Here is a 15901-nt window from a genome sequence, read left to right on the forward strand (position 1 = left end):
TTGGCTATGCAAGCACTTGAAATCTCTGTCTTTTCAGATAAGTCTAATACATGCACCTGATATTGTAATTTGCAGCAGAAGTCCGACATAAATTCATGATGGAAACGTGCTACAGTAATGGTTGCATTTCTGGTTTGTTGCAGTGAAAGCTGCTGGGATGGGTGCTGTGCACAGAACAAAACAAGAGGAGGTACCCAAGGTGAACGATCCCAGGCTCCTCCCAGATAAGTTTCTTCAGAGGACAGCTAAGGTAACTCCATGGAGAGTGGCATGTATGTGTGCACTTGCAAAGGCTGAAGGAGACCAGCAGTGGCCTACCCATAGCCTCCATTTGAATAAACATTCCCTGTTTCAAAGAGAGTAATTGTCCGACCTGATAAAACTCAAGTGTCTTGTTTTTTCCAATTATGCTAGTTTAAATTCCCTTTCTTTGTTAGGCAAAATTACTTAACAAGATTCAGAAAAAGAATTGGATACTGATATGAGTGTCAGAATATCCAGAGTTGTCAGAAGTAATACTTAAAAGACTTTGGAAAGGCTGTTAGTGCTGTTGGTTCAAAATTTGAGCCAATCTTCAATTGTCAAGAGACCAGTGGGACAGGCTGGGTCAGGTCTTTTCCACGTCTTGTGCTTTCCTGTGCAGCTTCTCATTCTGGTCCCTGTTCTGGGCTGGGCTGCCCACTGGTCTCTTCCAGCGTGGCAATTGCAGTGTTCAGAATCACACAGAGGTGCAGCTTCTGAAACCTTCTGGAAGGACTTGACTGTATAAGTTTAGGAAATCAGCTATAGTATTTCAGTTATCCAGTGATTTATTATGGTCTACAAAAATATAGCCTGGATGAACACCTCTCTGGAACAATTATTTAATGATATTGTAATTTATTATTCTTTTCGAAGCTGTCTTGTATAAAGGTAAAATAACCCCTAACTTCAGAAAGCGCAGAGAGGATAGAACTGCCAAATTCCCCACAGCACATCCTTTCCTGTGGTTAGCATTGGATCCGCCAGAGGCACCATTTCTGAACTGGCCTGTTCTGCACTGAATGTCAAAATCACAGGCCGAGGATACAAATGAAAGATCTCACAGGATTTGCTTGTATGTTGTGGCTAATTCCCTGCATTTGGAAGCATCTGCTTCATGTCTGGTTTTGTTCTGTAATCAAGAAAATCGCTGTAGAGAGCTAGCACTTGGAAGGCACATAGCTCTTCTATAGCCTTCAGGAAGATGGCAAGGAAAACACACTGTAAAATAGGTGCTCAGTTGAAAAATGCACACGTGAACGTACGCATAAGGAAGTGTAGGATATTGGCCTGGTGGTTTTCCAAGGTGTTCTGCTGAGCCTCTGTGTACCCCTATTCTGCTGCAGAAAATAAGTTTATCTGAGGGTATTAACTGTAGAAAACCTTGCTTCTTCCAGGTGGTCTATATTTTGGAAAAGAAGCATTCTCGAGCAGCTACGGGCTTCATCAAGCTTCTGGCAGACAAGAACAGTGAACTTTTCAAGAAGTGTGCCATGTTCTCACCTGTGGACCACAGAGTGCCCAGGGCCTACGTGTCTTTGGCTGATTGTCCTTCAGACTTTGTGGCCAGACCTGAGGACTATTCGAATATGCTCTTCATCTGTCGCATAGTGGACTGGAAGGAAGACAGCAACTTTGCAACAGGGTATGTGGCCGCTATTGAAACCTGAGATCAATGAGATTTACTTGGTTTGATGTATGGAATAAAGACATGAATCTGTTAGCAAGAAGCTTATCTTGCATACCTCCTGTAGCTCGTGGAGAGATGAGGCTAATTGCTAGTTAAGTCTCATGGCAGTATAATATTAATTTCTTTTGGTGCTTGCTTTCACCTGCTGGCATATCACAGCATTAATGTGTGTACGGTTCTTGCTCAAAGAGCTTGCAGTCTAGAGGGAACACCGTGGATGCTTAGCCTGACCAGCACAAGCAGTGCTGGGTGCTGGGCACAGTTTGGCCTTTTCTCCCTCTGTGTAAGAAAAGTGCCAAGTGTGTAAGGAAATTCACTTCTGCCAGAGGATGAAGGTCAGTAGCTGTAGGCTCATCTTTGATATTCTTTCAAGTAGAAAGAAGTCACAAATGTTGTGATATTTAAATTTGCATTGCTTCAAGGAAGGATGCTAGAAATTAGGAAGATTCACATCTGAAACAGATGAGAATGATGTTACACTCTGTGCTTTTTAAGAGGCACTGTAAGGCCGCTGCTGCCCGGAGTTCAAATCAGTAGTATTACTGTGAAGGTGAAGATTTTAAGGCAGTGTTACTCAAATGGCCTGTGCTGAGCTGGATTCAGATTGCAAATTTGTCTTACCTCTCCTTCGTGAAGACCTTTTAGTCCTTAGCATTTTCACTTTTTCTTGGGAACTGCTGCAGCACACTAAGCACCCACCTGGAGCAACTTCGCTGTTTCCTATTGAGTGGGCCTCAGTAAGCAGTAGTGGACATAGATAAATCTGTTCAGTCCACTTGGGAAAAACCGAGTAGTCCTGATTTAGTTGGTAATGCAGAGTAGGTAGCTCTGACCCATGGAAACGCTGTGGCCAAATGTTAAAGGTGATTGGGATCTGGATGTAATCTGGAATATTTACAGTAGTGGGAGTTGGGCATAAAGCCACTTTCTCTTCCTCTTGCAAACCTGTTCTGATGGAGTGTCAGGACAATGTTTTTAGAGTTCTCAGCTCAAACTCCTTGCCAAAATGAAAACTTGCATCAAAACTTTTATTTTAAAAAGTACTGGCACAGACCTATCAGCCCTAAAACTAAAAGCTACCGAACTGAAGTCCTTCTTACCCTGTTTTTTTTTTGTTTTTTTTTTTCCAAAGTTCATTATCAGTTGTGGCTGCTTTGTAACAGCAAGTTTCAGATGTACCTCTTGGGAGCCACATGAGCAGTTAGGTCACTTCGTATTTTATAGCTAAACTGCTGTGTATGAACTGAAGTGGCCTCCCTTTGAGCCCCACTTAACCAGGGGCTGGCTGTGCTGTGAACTTCACTATGACTAAGTTGCTTGTTGGCAGAAGGGTTTTTTTGTCTTTTGACTCCAGCAGAGAAAAGCCTGGAGGGTTATTGTGCTTTTTGGCATCGTGTCACAAACAACCAAAACAAGTGAGGAGGATGGGCTAATGTCTTTTTTGGGAGGGGGCTAATGCATTAATTTGTGCTTCTGACGCCATTGCATATTCTCATCTGGATATTTTGGTAGTTTCCAAGATGTAAAGGGTGTTGTCAGGAAAGAAAACTTCCACAATTGTCTTCATACATAATTGTTTCCTTTATGCCTTGGTTGCACTTCAGTAAGTGTCTTGAGGAGATGGGAGCACAAAACCTTGTGACCCATTTTGTTTTTAACTATAAATACACGTTTGCTTAGACAGTGCAATTCAAGGAAACCTCTTGAAGTTCCCAAAAGTTCCTGTTTCTTTTGGAGCTTGTTGATAAGATGGCTATCTTGCTAACCGTGCCCGTACCTGAAAGAGATGAGGAGGTGACCAGCAACTCATTGCATGCTTGGTTTTCTGAACTTGCTTGGCCTGGTGACTAGATAAGAAAGCTGAATGTTCAGCTTTGGTGTTGTTGACTGGAGACTTGTCACTACATCCTTCTGGGTCTGTATCTTCTTTAACACAGACACAGCCAGTGTGGGGCCATTAGTGTTACAGCTGGTCCCTAAGCTGGCAGTCAGGTTTTCCTTCCAGCTCTCATTGTCCCTTGTGGCACTGTCATGCTGCTTGGCCTTAGATGCTTCTTTCCACCACTGCCCGCACTAGAGGAATTGAGAAAACGAGTCACTCATAGCTCTAGGGATGGTACCTGCTGAGGCAGTGCACCCCTTAATACAGACTTCACGGTGTGCCTTTGGCAGTACTGCCATCATTCTGAAAATGTCTGGACGGAAGACCTGTAGATCTAAATGCACTGTGTAAGTCTGCTGGACGTACAAGGAAAACTCCCTGTGAAGTTGGCAGCAATTTCTCCTGTATGTCTTAGGTGTTTTCGGGTACTTCCTGTCCTGTGGTTGAACTCCTGTGAGCTGGTTGTGAGCCTTCATCAGCTTTCCTTTTCCCTTGGGAAGCTCAGTGCTGTATCTCGAGTTCACAGTATGTTCAGATCTTCATGGTGACCACGCGTGGCTGGAGCAGTGGGATGTCCCAGCTAAGGGCTTGGTGGTGGGCACTGGTCAGCCAGGGTGGTCACCTTCGCAACAGGAAACCTGGCAGCCCACGGAGGTCCCCTTGGGGAGGGGGTGCGTTTCTGTGTCGTGATTGCCACCTGGTGGTCACCACTGAGACACGGTCCCCTCTGAAGGCCACCTTGTGTCACCCTGACTGCTGGAAGGAGCAGGGAGGTCCTATCGGCTCCGTGTCCCACTGGTGATGCTGTGAACGTGTGCTGCCATACTCCTTTCTGCATGTGATATGATTTTACTGTGGCAATGAAATGCCATTTCACTGTACCTGCTTTGGGTTGCAGACAAAGCGAAACCGCTGCAGAATATTCCCCTGTTTCAGATAAATATTACAAGTACTGCTGTGTACAGTTGTTTCCTGGAAACTTGCTGGTGATGGAGTCGAAAGCTGTTCTGAGCATTAGTCAAGACAGCTCCACGCTTTTGGAGATGTTTAAGGGTGGAGTCTTTACTTTTTGCCACCAAAGTATGGTGATGGATAGAACTATTTAAAAAGAATTGAAAATTTTGAAGCACTGTGTAGTGTTTCATCAAAGTGGTGTGTAGTTACTGCTGTGTAGGATGTTCAGGAGGCTGGAGCACCCTTCCTGTGAAGAGAGGCAGAGAGAGCTGGGATTGTTCAGCCTGGAGAAGAGAAGGCTCTGGGGAGACCTCATTGTTGACCTTCTCATACCCAAAGGGCCTATTGGAAAAATTGTGACAGGATAAGGGGTAATGGTGTTGTAAAATGAAAACAGGTAGGTTTAAATTAGGTATAAGGAAGAAATTATTTACTTGGAGAGTGGTGAGGCTCAGGCTCAGGCTGCCCAGAGAAGCTGTGGGTGCCCCATCCCTGGAGCAGCTCAAGGCCAGGCTGGATGGGTTTTTGGTCAGCCTGACCTGGTGAGGGGTGTCCTTTCCCATGGCATGGAGTTGGAACTCCATGGTCTTACTAGGACCTTTCCAACTCAAACTATTCTGTTATTCTGCTGCTGCTCAAAAGAAACCTCTATGGAATGGCTGTGGGCATGTCTGCTCTCAAGAGGGAGTCTGGGAAAGATTATGGAGTGTCCGTGGAAGTTACTGACTTCCATTTGGGAGCCTGCCTGGCTTTCTGAAAGAAGCAAGCCTTGTGTAATTGTGCATGGTCCTTTTGGAGAGCTCTTATCATATAACCTTTGACCACGTTGGCTGGTTTTGTCTGTCTGGAGGATGGAGAGGGTTCCAATGTACGTTTGTGGAAATGGCTGGCTGAATAGATTTGATCAGCATCCCCACAAAGGGGCAGGGGGCAGCGGGAGTGTGACTGCCTCAGGCACAAAGTTGTGGGGGATGAAGCCATGGTGAGTCAGCAGCTCAGCGAGCCTGCCCCATGCCTGGCTTGGAGAAAAGCCCTTTTTGCACCCACCCCACATCCCAACTGCAGCACATTGCCATCAGTGCTTTCCCTGGCTGCATACTACCTGGGCCCGACGTCAACACAGGGCTGTAAAAGCAGCCCCGGGGTGTTCTAATCATCTCCCATCAACGTCACAGGCAATATTTACGTCTGTGTCATTTTTCACCTCCTAACATTTGGAGAAAAAAAACCACGCAAGCCTGCAATGCCACAGACACCGTGACCGCTGCTGGGCCCGGTGCCTGTTGTTGTTTATAAGTCTCTTGAACTATTCTTGCTACCCTTGGTGGCCGCAGTGCCCCATGAGTGAGCCTGGCTGTTACTCCAGGGCCATTGGTGATCCTATATGTGTTACCTTTGATCACATGCTGTCCTGTCAGATTTTGCTCTGATGCAAGTCATGTCTGTGTGACTGTAGCATGGCCCCAATTAAAGCCAGTTGTACACTTCTTGTTTCAAGATACTTGGGAAATGTTCCCTGGAACACTGTAAATCAAATGTTAATTACTATTAAAAAATATTAGTCCTATATCAGACCTCTGGGTAAACCCCTTATGGTTCCTAATCTAATTTCAGTAAACGGATCAAGAAAACATGGGTTTCAAAACTGAGCTGGAAAGCACTCTGGCATTAAAAGGTGCTTTCCATGACTTGTAGTGCGGCTCTCCTGCCACCCTCCTGCTTCTGCTCTTCCAAGGAAAGGGGCACCCAAGACATAAGCTCTTGCCCTTTCTTTTTGGTAGGGCAGTGTGTCCTTTTTTTCTCTCTCTTTTAAAATTTTATTTCTGTCTATCCATGTGGTCAGGGAAGTTGTCTGGGTCAAGGTACTTCTTCCTGTGCCTTGTGGAGCTGGTTCAGAAGGAGGTGAGGTTCAAGCATAGATTCGTAGGGACCATCAGACCCATAGACCCATCCTTGCAAAGTCTCTCAGCTGCACATTAGACACTGGAAATGAAGTGGTGATTTCTCTGGTTTGTTGTTACTGTTGAGAGAGAAGGAGATAAAACTGATGCCTCGTTTATTTACATTAAAATAAAGATCAGAGTGGGACCAAGCTGCAGAAGTGGAGAATTAAGCCTCAGTGCCAAACACACACGTATTTCTGCTGTTGAGTTTGCACATAAAATTGAAACAATGGAGGGAAATATCTTTTATCCTTGTTTTCATTTTTATTTTAAAGCTAGGCAATGTGAACTCTACAATTTACCACGCCACAAAGCGCACAATCCTTTTCAGCGTATTACACAATGTGACAGGTTTATTACGCAGCCCTTCCCGTTGTGAAGAGAGAGCTCTGCTCCCATAAAAGAGATGGGCTTGCTTGCACTGCGCGGATGGGGTTTGTTCTGTGGGTTTATGGCACGTTTGGATCACTGAGAGCATCTTGCTAGTCCAAATGACAAGCACACTGCTTTGGCCCCGATTTTGGAAATCCATTAGTGCCTGTTCTCACTCATTAGAATTAAAGCAGAAGGATCAATACTGTGATTGTGTATTTTATGCAGTGGAAAAACACTTATTAGAGTGGCTGTATTTGCACTGTGTTATTACCCCTCTCTTTTGTGTCATATTTTGATGGATTTGCCTTAATTCCAGTTGTAATTTTCTTGGAGCAGCAGCGTTATCTCTATTGCCTGCAGTGTTCCATTCACCCTAATGGCAGTATATTTAAAAAATAATTATATATATATATATGAAATGAATTACCTCTGTGTACCACAGAACATTCTAGGGATGAGAAAGGGGAGGAGAGCCACTGCAGGACTTTGATTCTCCTGTAATGTTTATAAGCAGACAGAGAAAGAGCAATTTCCCCCTCCTTTGGAGTCCTACTTGGCACTCTGCATCCAGAACTGAGCATTTGTTTGACACCAGAGCTCTCAACGAATGTGCCATGGGGTTTGCAGTAGGACAGATGGAAACTTGCTCTAAGCATCATAGAGCAGCTGCCTCATCTACACGTGTGCAGTTTACTGCAGCAAAGGCTATTAGTGTGTGGGACACCTTTTAAAGTGATGAGGGGAGGAAGGAGGATCTCAAGGGAAGAAGCCTTTGTATAGCTAGAGCTGCCTTTGAGGTCTCTTATCCTTGTTGAGTGTATTTTTTTCCCTTAAATTTAACACTCTTACCTCTCCAAGAACATAGTAATATAAAACATTTCCTTAAAATGAGATGCACAAAGTAGCCCAGGGTTCTGTCTGGTAGTTCTGCATCTCCAGCAGACATAAGTCATGGTATGGTCTGAAGTCCTGCTGAGTCCTCTTCCGGAACTCAGGGTGAGTGGACGAAGGAGTGTGTTAGAGGGCTCAGCAGCCCCTCTGTTGGGACAGTAACAGTGCAGCAGTTTGTAATCATGCACTTAAAAAAGCAACTTTTTCTCTCTTTGCAGGCAGTTGGCCAAAAGCCTTGGTCAGGCAGGGGAGATCGAGCCGGAAACGGAAGGCATCCTGACAGAGTACGGTGTGGATTTCTCTGACTTTTCCCCCGAAGCCCTGGAATGTCTTCCCCAAAGCCTTCCCTGGGTTATCTCACCGGGAGAGATGGCCAAAAGGAGAGATTTAAGGTAATGACAAAAAGCCTGATCCATCACTCCTCCTCGGGTTGGTGCAGCGCTGCTTTCTTTCATGTTTTGTTTTGATTTCATCACGCTTTGAAAAGGCTCTGATGTTATTACAGGTAGCATATTACATGTTACCTCTGCTAATGTGGAAAGAAACTGCTTTTGAAATTAACTACGACCCAAAAGACAAGTTATTTGAAGAAGAGTTTGTGAGGCAAAGTAGTTTTTTTTTTTCTCAAAAGAGCTATTGAAAACTGAAAATTTGGTGTTTGGCACCTAATCTGAAAGCTTTATGTTTTTGTCTGGAATGTATTACGTATTTAAAGGGTAGTTTTATTGCGGAGATTTTCTGAATGCTTGGCAGATCAAATTATGTTGGACATTGTTACTTTGAAACTTAAGTACAGGTAGAGACTGTCCTATGTTTTCCTGTCTAGTCTCAGCGTTGTTCTGCTTTGAAGAACTGGTGTCGTGGGGAGTTTGTGGCGGCTCTTGGTCAGGTTAGCAGCTGGCAAATGCATTCTTTCCCTGCAGCCTGGCAGCTTCATGGTGTCCACCTACCTCACGTTACCCGTCCCTGCAACTGTGTGGTGCTCCCTTCCACCAGCTTTTGGGAACTCTGCAGTCTGTTAGGTGATAGACGCTCTGACATTGTTGTTCTGCCTAAATGTAATAGATCTTCACCAGAAAAGATTTAAAGACAAAAGAAGAGTAGTTTGAGACCTTGATTTGCAATACAGGAAGAAAGCTGCATGAAAGCAAAACAGTACAGGTATTATTAAGATGATAGGATGTGTTCCACTGCCACATTTGTTGTGCTGGAGCATCTTGTCTCGCTTGGCAGGTCTCACTGTGTCGTGGGTAACAGATTGAGCAGCTCAGTGTGAAGTTGCTTTCTTGCTCATCACTGAGGTGAAGCAGCCCCAAGAGTTTGACTCCTCAGGGCACCACTTCCAGCAGTAGAAGCTCCTCTCTCTCTTAGTCTGTTACTGACATGAAAGCCAACGATTGAGGGGAGGGGGGGGGGGGGGGAATGAGCTGATAAACTGTGCCCATTTGTATCTGTGCTCCAACTCCAGAGGTTACTTTGGACTTAACCCTGCACTGCAGCCTGTGGCCTTCTTACTGCTTCAGCTTTGCTGGTTCTCAGTTGCTATACAATGGGACAATTCAGAGCAGGACTGTGCTCCTGTTTGACCTGTGGTAGCTCTCGGGTACCAGATCTAGACTGTAGACTTCAACTAGCTTAAAGAAAAAAAAGAAAAAAGATGCTGAAAGCTGCAGTTGAGAAGTCACTGGAAAGTGATTATTTTTATATTCTTGACTACATTTCAGTAGCATTCTCTGCTTCTTCTGACCAAGTTCTTTCAAGCAAATAAAGAGCTTGACTTGCCTCCAGTCAGACAATCGTTTTTGGAAACAAATTCCAAGTGGATTTCTTGCTTTTATTGCTGAATTATTGCACTGGGACTTATCAAGGTGATAACAGTTTTGCAGTTAAGCCATTTAAATCCCTCTCTGCCCCTTCCTGACCATTGTGCCCACTACAAAGAAGATTTCCTTTTGATCCTCTCAAATATAAACATTTAACGGTCAAGGTTTTTAAGACAATTATTTGAGCTTAATTTACTAATCCTTTTAATGTCAACTAACACACTGCTGACTAACTAGTCTGTAGTCTAAACACAAAGTTAGCACGAGACTTTTAGTTATGACTAGGTACCTGACCTGGGCAAACCCATCTGCTGAGGCCGAGTGAGATGAAGGACAGATACTTTGTCCATGCTGTCTTGTAAGTGTGTTCCTTATCTTCCTGCAACTCTTTCAGTTTTACAGAAAGCAACTTCTTGCCATACATAGTCTGTTTGGATAGCAACTGTGATCTCACCTACATAGCCTGTGCAGAATTGCTTCCAGGAGGTTTTTCTTCTCGTTTATCCAGCAAATGGCTCACGAAGAAAGCTTTACATAATGTTTTTGTATTACTCAAGAAGGAGAAGATCCAAACCTTGTGGATGGCTTTGAAATCTTTTAGCTGATTTAACTCTCTTCTCTGCCGCTCATGCAGTTTCATCATGGGCATCTACTTTTTTACCTGCACGATTTTATCTAATTGTGAAATGAGGCAAGAATTTAATGAGCACTCCCAGCTTAATTGTTTGTAAAGAGCACTGAAAACTTCTAATGAAAAGCACTAGGCGAATTTTAGGTACTGGTATTGTGTGTTGCGATTGTATTTTACAGAGGGCATGAAGTTTCATAGAGTATTAGAATAGTGTGGTTGGAGAAACTTCCCTTCCAGAGACATTAAATGTGTTAATAGGAACAGGACCAGAGTTCTTTTTATTATTCAGGTGGAGAGGAATTGATATTTTTTCATTGTAAGTTTGAGAAGCGTTCAATCTTTTGTTCTTAGAGAAACACTGGAAGGTTAGCATTGTAGGGCCAAATTTTGGTGGGTGCAAAGTTTCAACCATCTTTTCTAGTGTTTCAGCATGTAATTGTCATTTCCTTGTTTGCTTTGCTTTCAACTCAGTGTTTCAGTGGTGTGAGACAAAATAGCCTGTGCACAAAAAGGGGTCAGGGCAAAGGAGGAAATGCAAATCTCAGAGGTGGATGCTCCAGACAGGGCACTGGGCGAGGCCATTGGAAAAAGGTGTAGCCAAGAATCTAAGAAACACAAAAACTATTTATTTCTATGACTTGATCCAAATGTTTCTAATTTCATTCATATCTTTTTGTTTCCTTTACTTCTTAACTGGGACAAGAAACTAAAGCCAGGAAAGTCCAATCATAGTGGGAAACAAAAACCTAAATATTGGAGAGAGAAAAAAGGCCGTTCTTTGCAAAGCAGTTCTGCCTTATTGCATGTCTCCCATTGTTGGTGTTACTGTGGAAAATGTATAACATCACTCTTCTGGAAAACAGTAGAGCCTGTTCAAGTAGAGATGGTTTATATAGTCTAACATAGAAGAACTTGAAGATATCTATTTCTTTACCATTTGCCTAATAATAAGTGAGCCTGTTGACCTCTGCTGGACTATTACAAATGTGAAACTTGGCACTCAAAATTGCTTGCTCTAAATTTTCCAGTTGCTTTCTCTTTTTCCATTTGATGTCATCCTGCCAACTAGTGATCTTATTATTATAAACAGGACATTGTATTCACTTTTAAGAAGAAATATGAACCTGAAGGTAAAATTACAAACTGCAGTTTCTCAGCTGGCAAAATACAAAACAATGAGCTAAAAATACTGAGCAGAGAAAGGGTGCTATGGCAAGAAACACTGAAATATCTGCAAGATGGTAGTGATCTGAAGAACAGAAACTGATTGACTTCAGATGAAAAGCTCTGAACCCATGAGGATCTCTAATGCTTGAGATCAGAGGGGATCTCACGTGACCATGTACTCCAACCCCTCTGGGCTGGGGCTGCTGGTTTTGGATATCTCCAGAGAGATGGAGGTTCTGCAGCATCTCTGAACATCTTGTTCTGGGGCTTGATCACCTTTACTGTTTTCTGTTTCATTTTGTTATATTTTCTTTAAGCTATCAGTCAAACCCTACCTCTCATCCTGTTGCTAGATAGCCCAAGAACAATCTGGCTCAGTCATCTCTATTTCTGCACATCACTATTTCTTGACATTGATAAGTTATTCCCACCTGAACTGAGCTTTCTCCTCTTGAGGCCAAACAGTCCCAGCTCTCTCAGCCTGTCTGCATAGATTGCATGCTCCAGTACGTTAATCATCATTGAAGTCCTTTAGCAAAATTGCTTCAGTACATTGATATCTCCTTGGTACTGGTAACCCCAGCGTTAGACTCAGTACTTGAGTTGTGGTCTCACCCGTGTCCAGTAGAGGGAAAGAATCAAAGGATTGCATCCGTCGATGTGCTGGCAACACTTCCTAATGTAGTCCAGGAGTCTGCTGGCCATTGCTGCAGGGCCATGCTGTTGGATCACATTCAACTTGCTGCTCACCAGGACCCCAGCCCCGTTTTTGCCAAGCTGCTTTCCATCCACTTGGCCCTTGGCTGTACTGGTGTGCAGTGTAATTCCTCCCCAGAAGCAGGACTTGGCTTTTTCCTTGGAGCTTCTTGTGATTCCTGTTGACTCATTGCTCTACTGAGGTCTCTCTGAATGACAGGAAAACTGTCTGTTCCTCCTTTGAGCAGCATGAATCTTTTTTGAGCTGCTGCTTCCTGGGGGCCTGGAGAGCCTCAGACTAGGGACAGCAAGGATCCACAGCATTGGCAGGGAGCAGTTAATACTCACTTGCTTCCCTGCTAGGGCACAGCTAATGAGTTAATGAACTTTGCTCTTGCAGGCAAAGAGCTCTAAGAGTACAACAAAGCTTTCAGCCAAACTTTGCATCCTGGTATTTCAGTATGCTGTGACCTAAATTGCAACTGACCTAAAGCTCTCAAAGTTATTAAAAGCTAAACTGTAATTTTGGCTGCCCATTCAGAAATGTAGCATCCTTCCTTTGGCTGATAAGGGAGGAAGAGTGGAGATGCTGTGCTGACTCTGTCCTGCTGTGGAGGAAGCACTGTTCTTAGCACTGTTTGTGACGGGAAGGCACTGGCAATGGGACAGTACCTGCACTGTGGTTGTGCCCACTATTTTGTTCTCACTTGAGGTGTGGTGCAGCTAATAACAGGGATTAGCAGTGCTTATGGTAAAGGTTTGACAGCATGCTCTTTGCTTCTTTGCCCGAGAAGATTATTGGCTGATAAAATGAGAGGTGATGGCAAAAAATAAAATACAGAAAATGGCAGCCTTGAGCAGAGCAAGGAGTTGGAGGAAAGCATTTGGCCTCTGAAACAGATGCCTTTTCAAGGCAGGTGGAATACTTTAGCTTGAAGTGAGTGCAAGTCAGATAAAACATCATTAAACAGCTTGTTTCCTGGAGATTTTCCACTACAAAAAGCTAGTGTTAAGTAGAGCAAGTCTTACTCAGCTATAATAGGATACGTGAAAATGCTCTGGTTTCTGATGGAAACTGAAAAATGGCTTGTTTAGCAAATGTATAAGCAACATTGCTACAGACCTGACTGTTATCTTGGCGTGCGTGGAGTGGAGACGCAAACAGGGCCAGATTATGATCTCTGCCCTGTCGCTGGGCACCGAGCTGCTCTGTGACTAATTCAGTACTCTCCGTAGGGAGATAGAAAGCACACAGAGGATTACTCAGTGGTGTCCAAGGATGTCAGATCTAGTCCCCTTTGAACAGGATGGATTCCAGTGGAGCGCTGATGGCTGTACCTGCTCTGGGTACTTCTGCTGCCCTTGGATCAGTGAGGACAGCTAGCATTAGCTTCATGCTCACCCATTAGCCGAGTAAGTAAAACCGAGTAGAACAGTGCTCCTGTCAGAGTGATGTGATTCAGCTCCTTGCTTCTGACGTTCAGCTGGCTTCTTCAGGTCCTCCGCTCTGTTTTCATAACATTTTCTACTCCACTATAGCTACAGCAATTGTGGTGACACTGTTTTGTGCAAGATGATGCATGGTGTTTGCTGTCAGATGCTGCTGTTACCAGTGGCTGGTGTACACAGACGCGCTGGCAACTTCACTGCTGTTTTTCCTTACAGGAAAGCGCGTGTGGTCATTGGAAGTGCAGCTTCAAGTGGAATCAGTGGTGTGCAGTTGGACAGGGTTATTGTGTTCTGATATTGTACGCCGTCAAGCTAGGCTTGCTTAGTTAGGAGTCTGTTTTGCTGTGGAAAACAGTAATAACTTTTGCAACTAGGCTGTTATACATGCAGTCTTGTTCCTATCTGGCTGCCTATTTTATGGAGAGAATAACAGAGGGAGGTGAGGATAAAATCTTAAATCAGTTTGGAAACGTGTCCGTTTCTCTCTGGGTTCTGCTGGATGACAAGGTGGGCTTTAACTGCATGTGATGAGCAGAAGAGAGTGCCCTCTCCTGTTGTGTTTATAGTTGGGAGGTAGTGCCAGATGCTTCCACCTTCCCTGGTATCACAGTGCTTTGCTGATGCTGTTCTCTCATTGCAGGTTGGGTAGATAGGAGATGAGGGATCCAAGACCTGGTATCAGACGAGGTGTCAGCTGTTGCTGTGGATGAAAAAAACCAGAACTTCAGTAAGGGATATCCCCACTGCGGCTGGTCATTATAGAGAACAACATCGTGATTTCATTCTGATCTTGAAGACCAGGGGATCTAGCTGTGGTGTGCCTGTTCATTGCAGGGAAGTTGGACTAAATGGCCTTCAGAGGTCCCGTCTAACTCCAAGGATTCTATGATTCTATTTGCATGTTCGCAGAACCCAGTGTTTGTGCTGGAATCTTGTCTCAGTCCACCTTTCATATCTTTGCAGAGCTCTTTCCTTATCTGTGGCCTTGAGTTTTCACATACAAATAGGAAATGGTGCCTGTAGGACAGAACACCATAGTCATTATCCTAGCTTCACGATTCCTGAAGTTATGGGAGAGAAGGGCACTTTTGTGTTTTTGGTGATGGATCCTTGTTCCAAAGTGATTCTTGGATCCTCACTCTCTAAAAAGATAGAAATGAACATAATGTATGTGGGGAAGATACTCTGTACGAGATGCCCGGAAGGCATCACAGCATGATTAAGAGATGGGACTATCCAGAGACCAACTAAGGAATTCTGGGACCTGAGAGACTGACTTGAAAGGGAGGATTAACCATTCAGCGTGTGTTTGCCAACACTGAAACTGGAAGTTTGTGAAAGATGTGGTACTTAACGGTTAAAATGTGTAGACCAAAAGGAAGTGAGAATCATTTATGGTGGTGGGAGGATACCGAGGGGTATTATGAGGACAAGTAGGGTAATGCAAAGAGGAAACCTTTCCTGTCCAGACTAAAATAGAATGTAGCTTTGAGTGCTAAAGAAAGTATTGGAAACTCCATCACTGAAGACGCTTAATACTATATTGGAGAAAGTCCTCGCAAATGTATTGTCAAGTGTAGCTCTGACCTATGAGGGTTGGATGACCTAATACCTTTTCCATTTCTAGCTCTGTGCATCTATGATTAAAGTAGTTTATATAATGCAAGTGCATTTTCAATTACACTCCACCTTCGTGCGTGGGATAGTGGTGGTGCAGAGACCTCATTATATTTGTGGCACAATTACAGCGTGACTTGTAGGAAGTATTGCTGGTGCTTGGTCTCTCTGACATTCTGATCTCTTTTATATATACATTGGCTTTTCAAACGGTTTAGTTATGTTACAAGACTGCAGTGCTCTTTTGGAGGCCATAAATATATGGAAGGAATAATTGATTCTGGTTCGGCAATCCGGGGAGCAGTCCTTGGTGAAAATGTAAATGTTTATTGTTGTAAAGTTTAATTCATCGGGAGTCGTTGTCAGCCGTCCTCTCGGAGCAAGGTCTGTTTTCTGAACCAGAACAGGACGTTAGCTAAAACGTAAACACAGAGAAATTAAAAAGAGCAGCACAGGTTTGGTGCATAAAGTTGGGCTTTCCATGCATTTTATGCTGCTGGGTTTTTGTGGGGCCTGTGCAATTAGTGTTTGGAGCAGGCAGTTTTTGCTTCCCGTTATTGTATCATTTCAGATCATTTTGAAATTCATGCAGCATGCAAAAAGAGCTCTGTGCTGTGTCGAGTATTTTTGTTGGTGTGTTACAGTGCAGTCAGAGTGCCTTCGGAGGTCTGTCAGGGCACTTCTACTGCATGCATGTTTTTTAATGTATTCCTTTTAAGAGTCTGTCTTGGAAGCAGCCACTCGGGTTTTAAGTGAAATCTG

General features: G+C 43.9%; 1 protein-coding gene across 3 annotated transcripts in view; it reads left to right on the forward strand.

Moving 5' to 3' along the window:
* The window catches only part of DIS3L2 (DIS3 like 3'-5' exoribonuclease 2), a 162777-nt gene that overhangs the window by 65800 nt on the left and 81076 nt on the right, over positions 1-15901 (forward strand). For all 3 annotated transcript variants that reach the window (XM_065748085.1, XM_065748084.1, XM_065748086.1), the window contains 3 exons: positions 144-250; positions 1419-1666; positions 7975-8148. In XM_065748085.1, the coding sequence (XP_065604157.1) occupies positions 144-250; positions 1419-1666; positions 7975-8148 (529 nt within the window). The remainder of the gene's footprint in view (positions 1-143; positions 251-1418; positions 1667-7974; positions 8149-15901) is intronic.

This window comes from Cyrtonyx montezumae, unplaced genomic scaffold (assembly GCF_038088225.1).
Source record: "Cyrtonyx montezumae isolate F1298 unplaced genomic scaffold, pur_monq_1.0 scaffold_5, whole genome shotgun sequence".
Classification (NCBI taxonomy): Eukaryota; Metazoa; Chordata; class Aves; order Galliformes; family Odontophoridae; genus Cyrtonyx; species Cyrtonyx montezumae.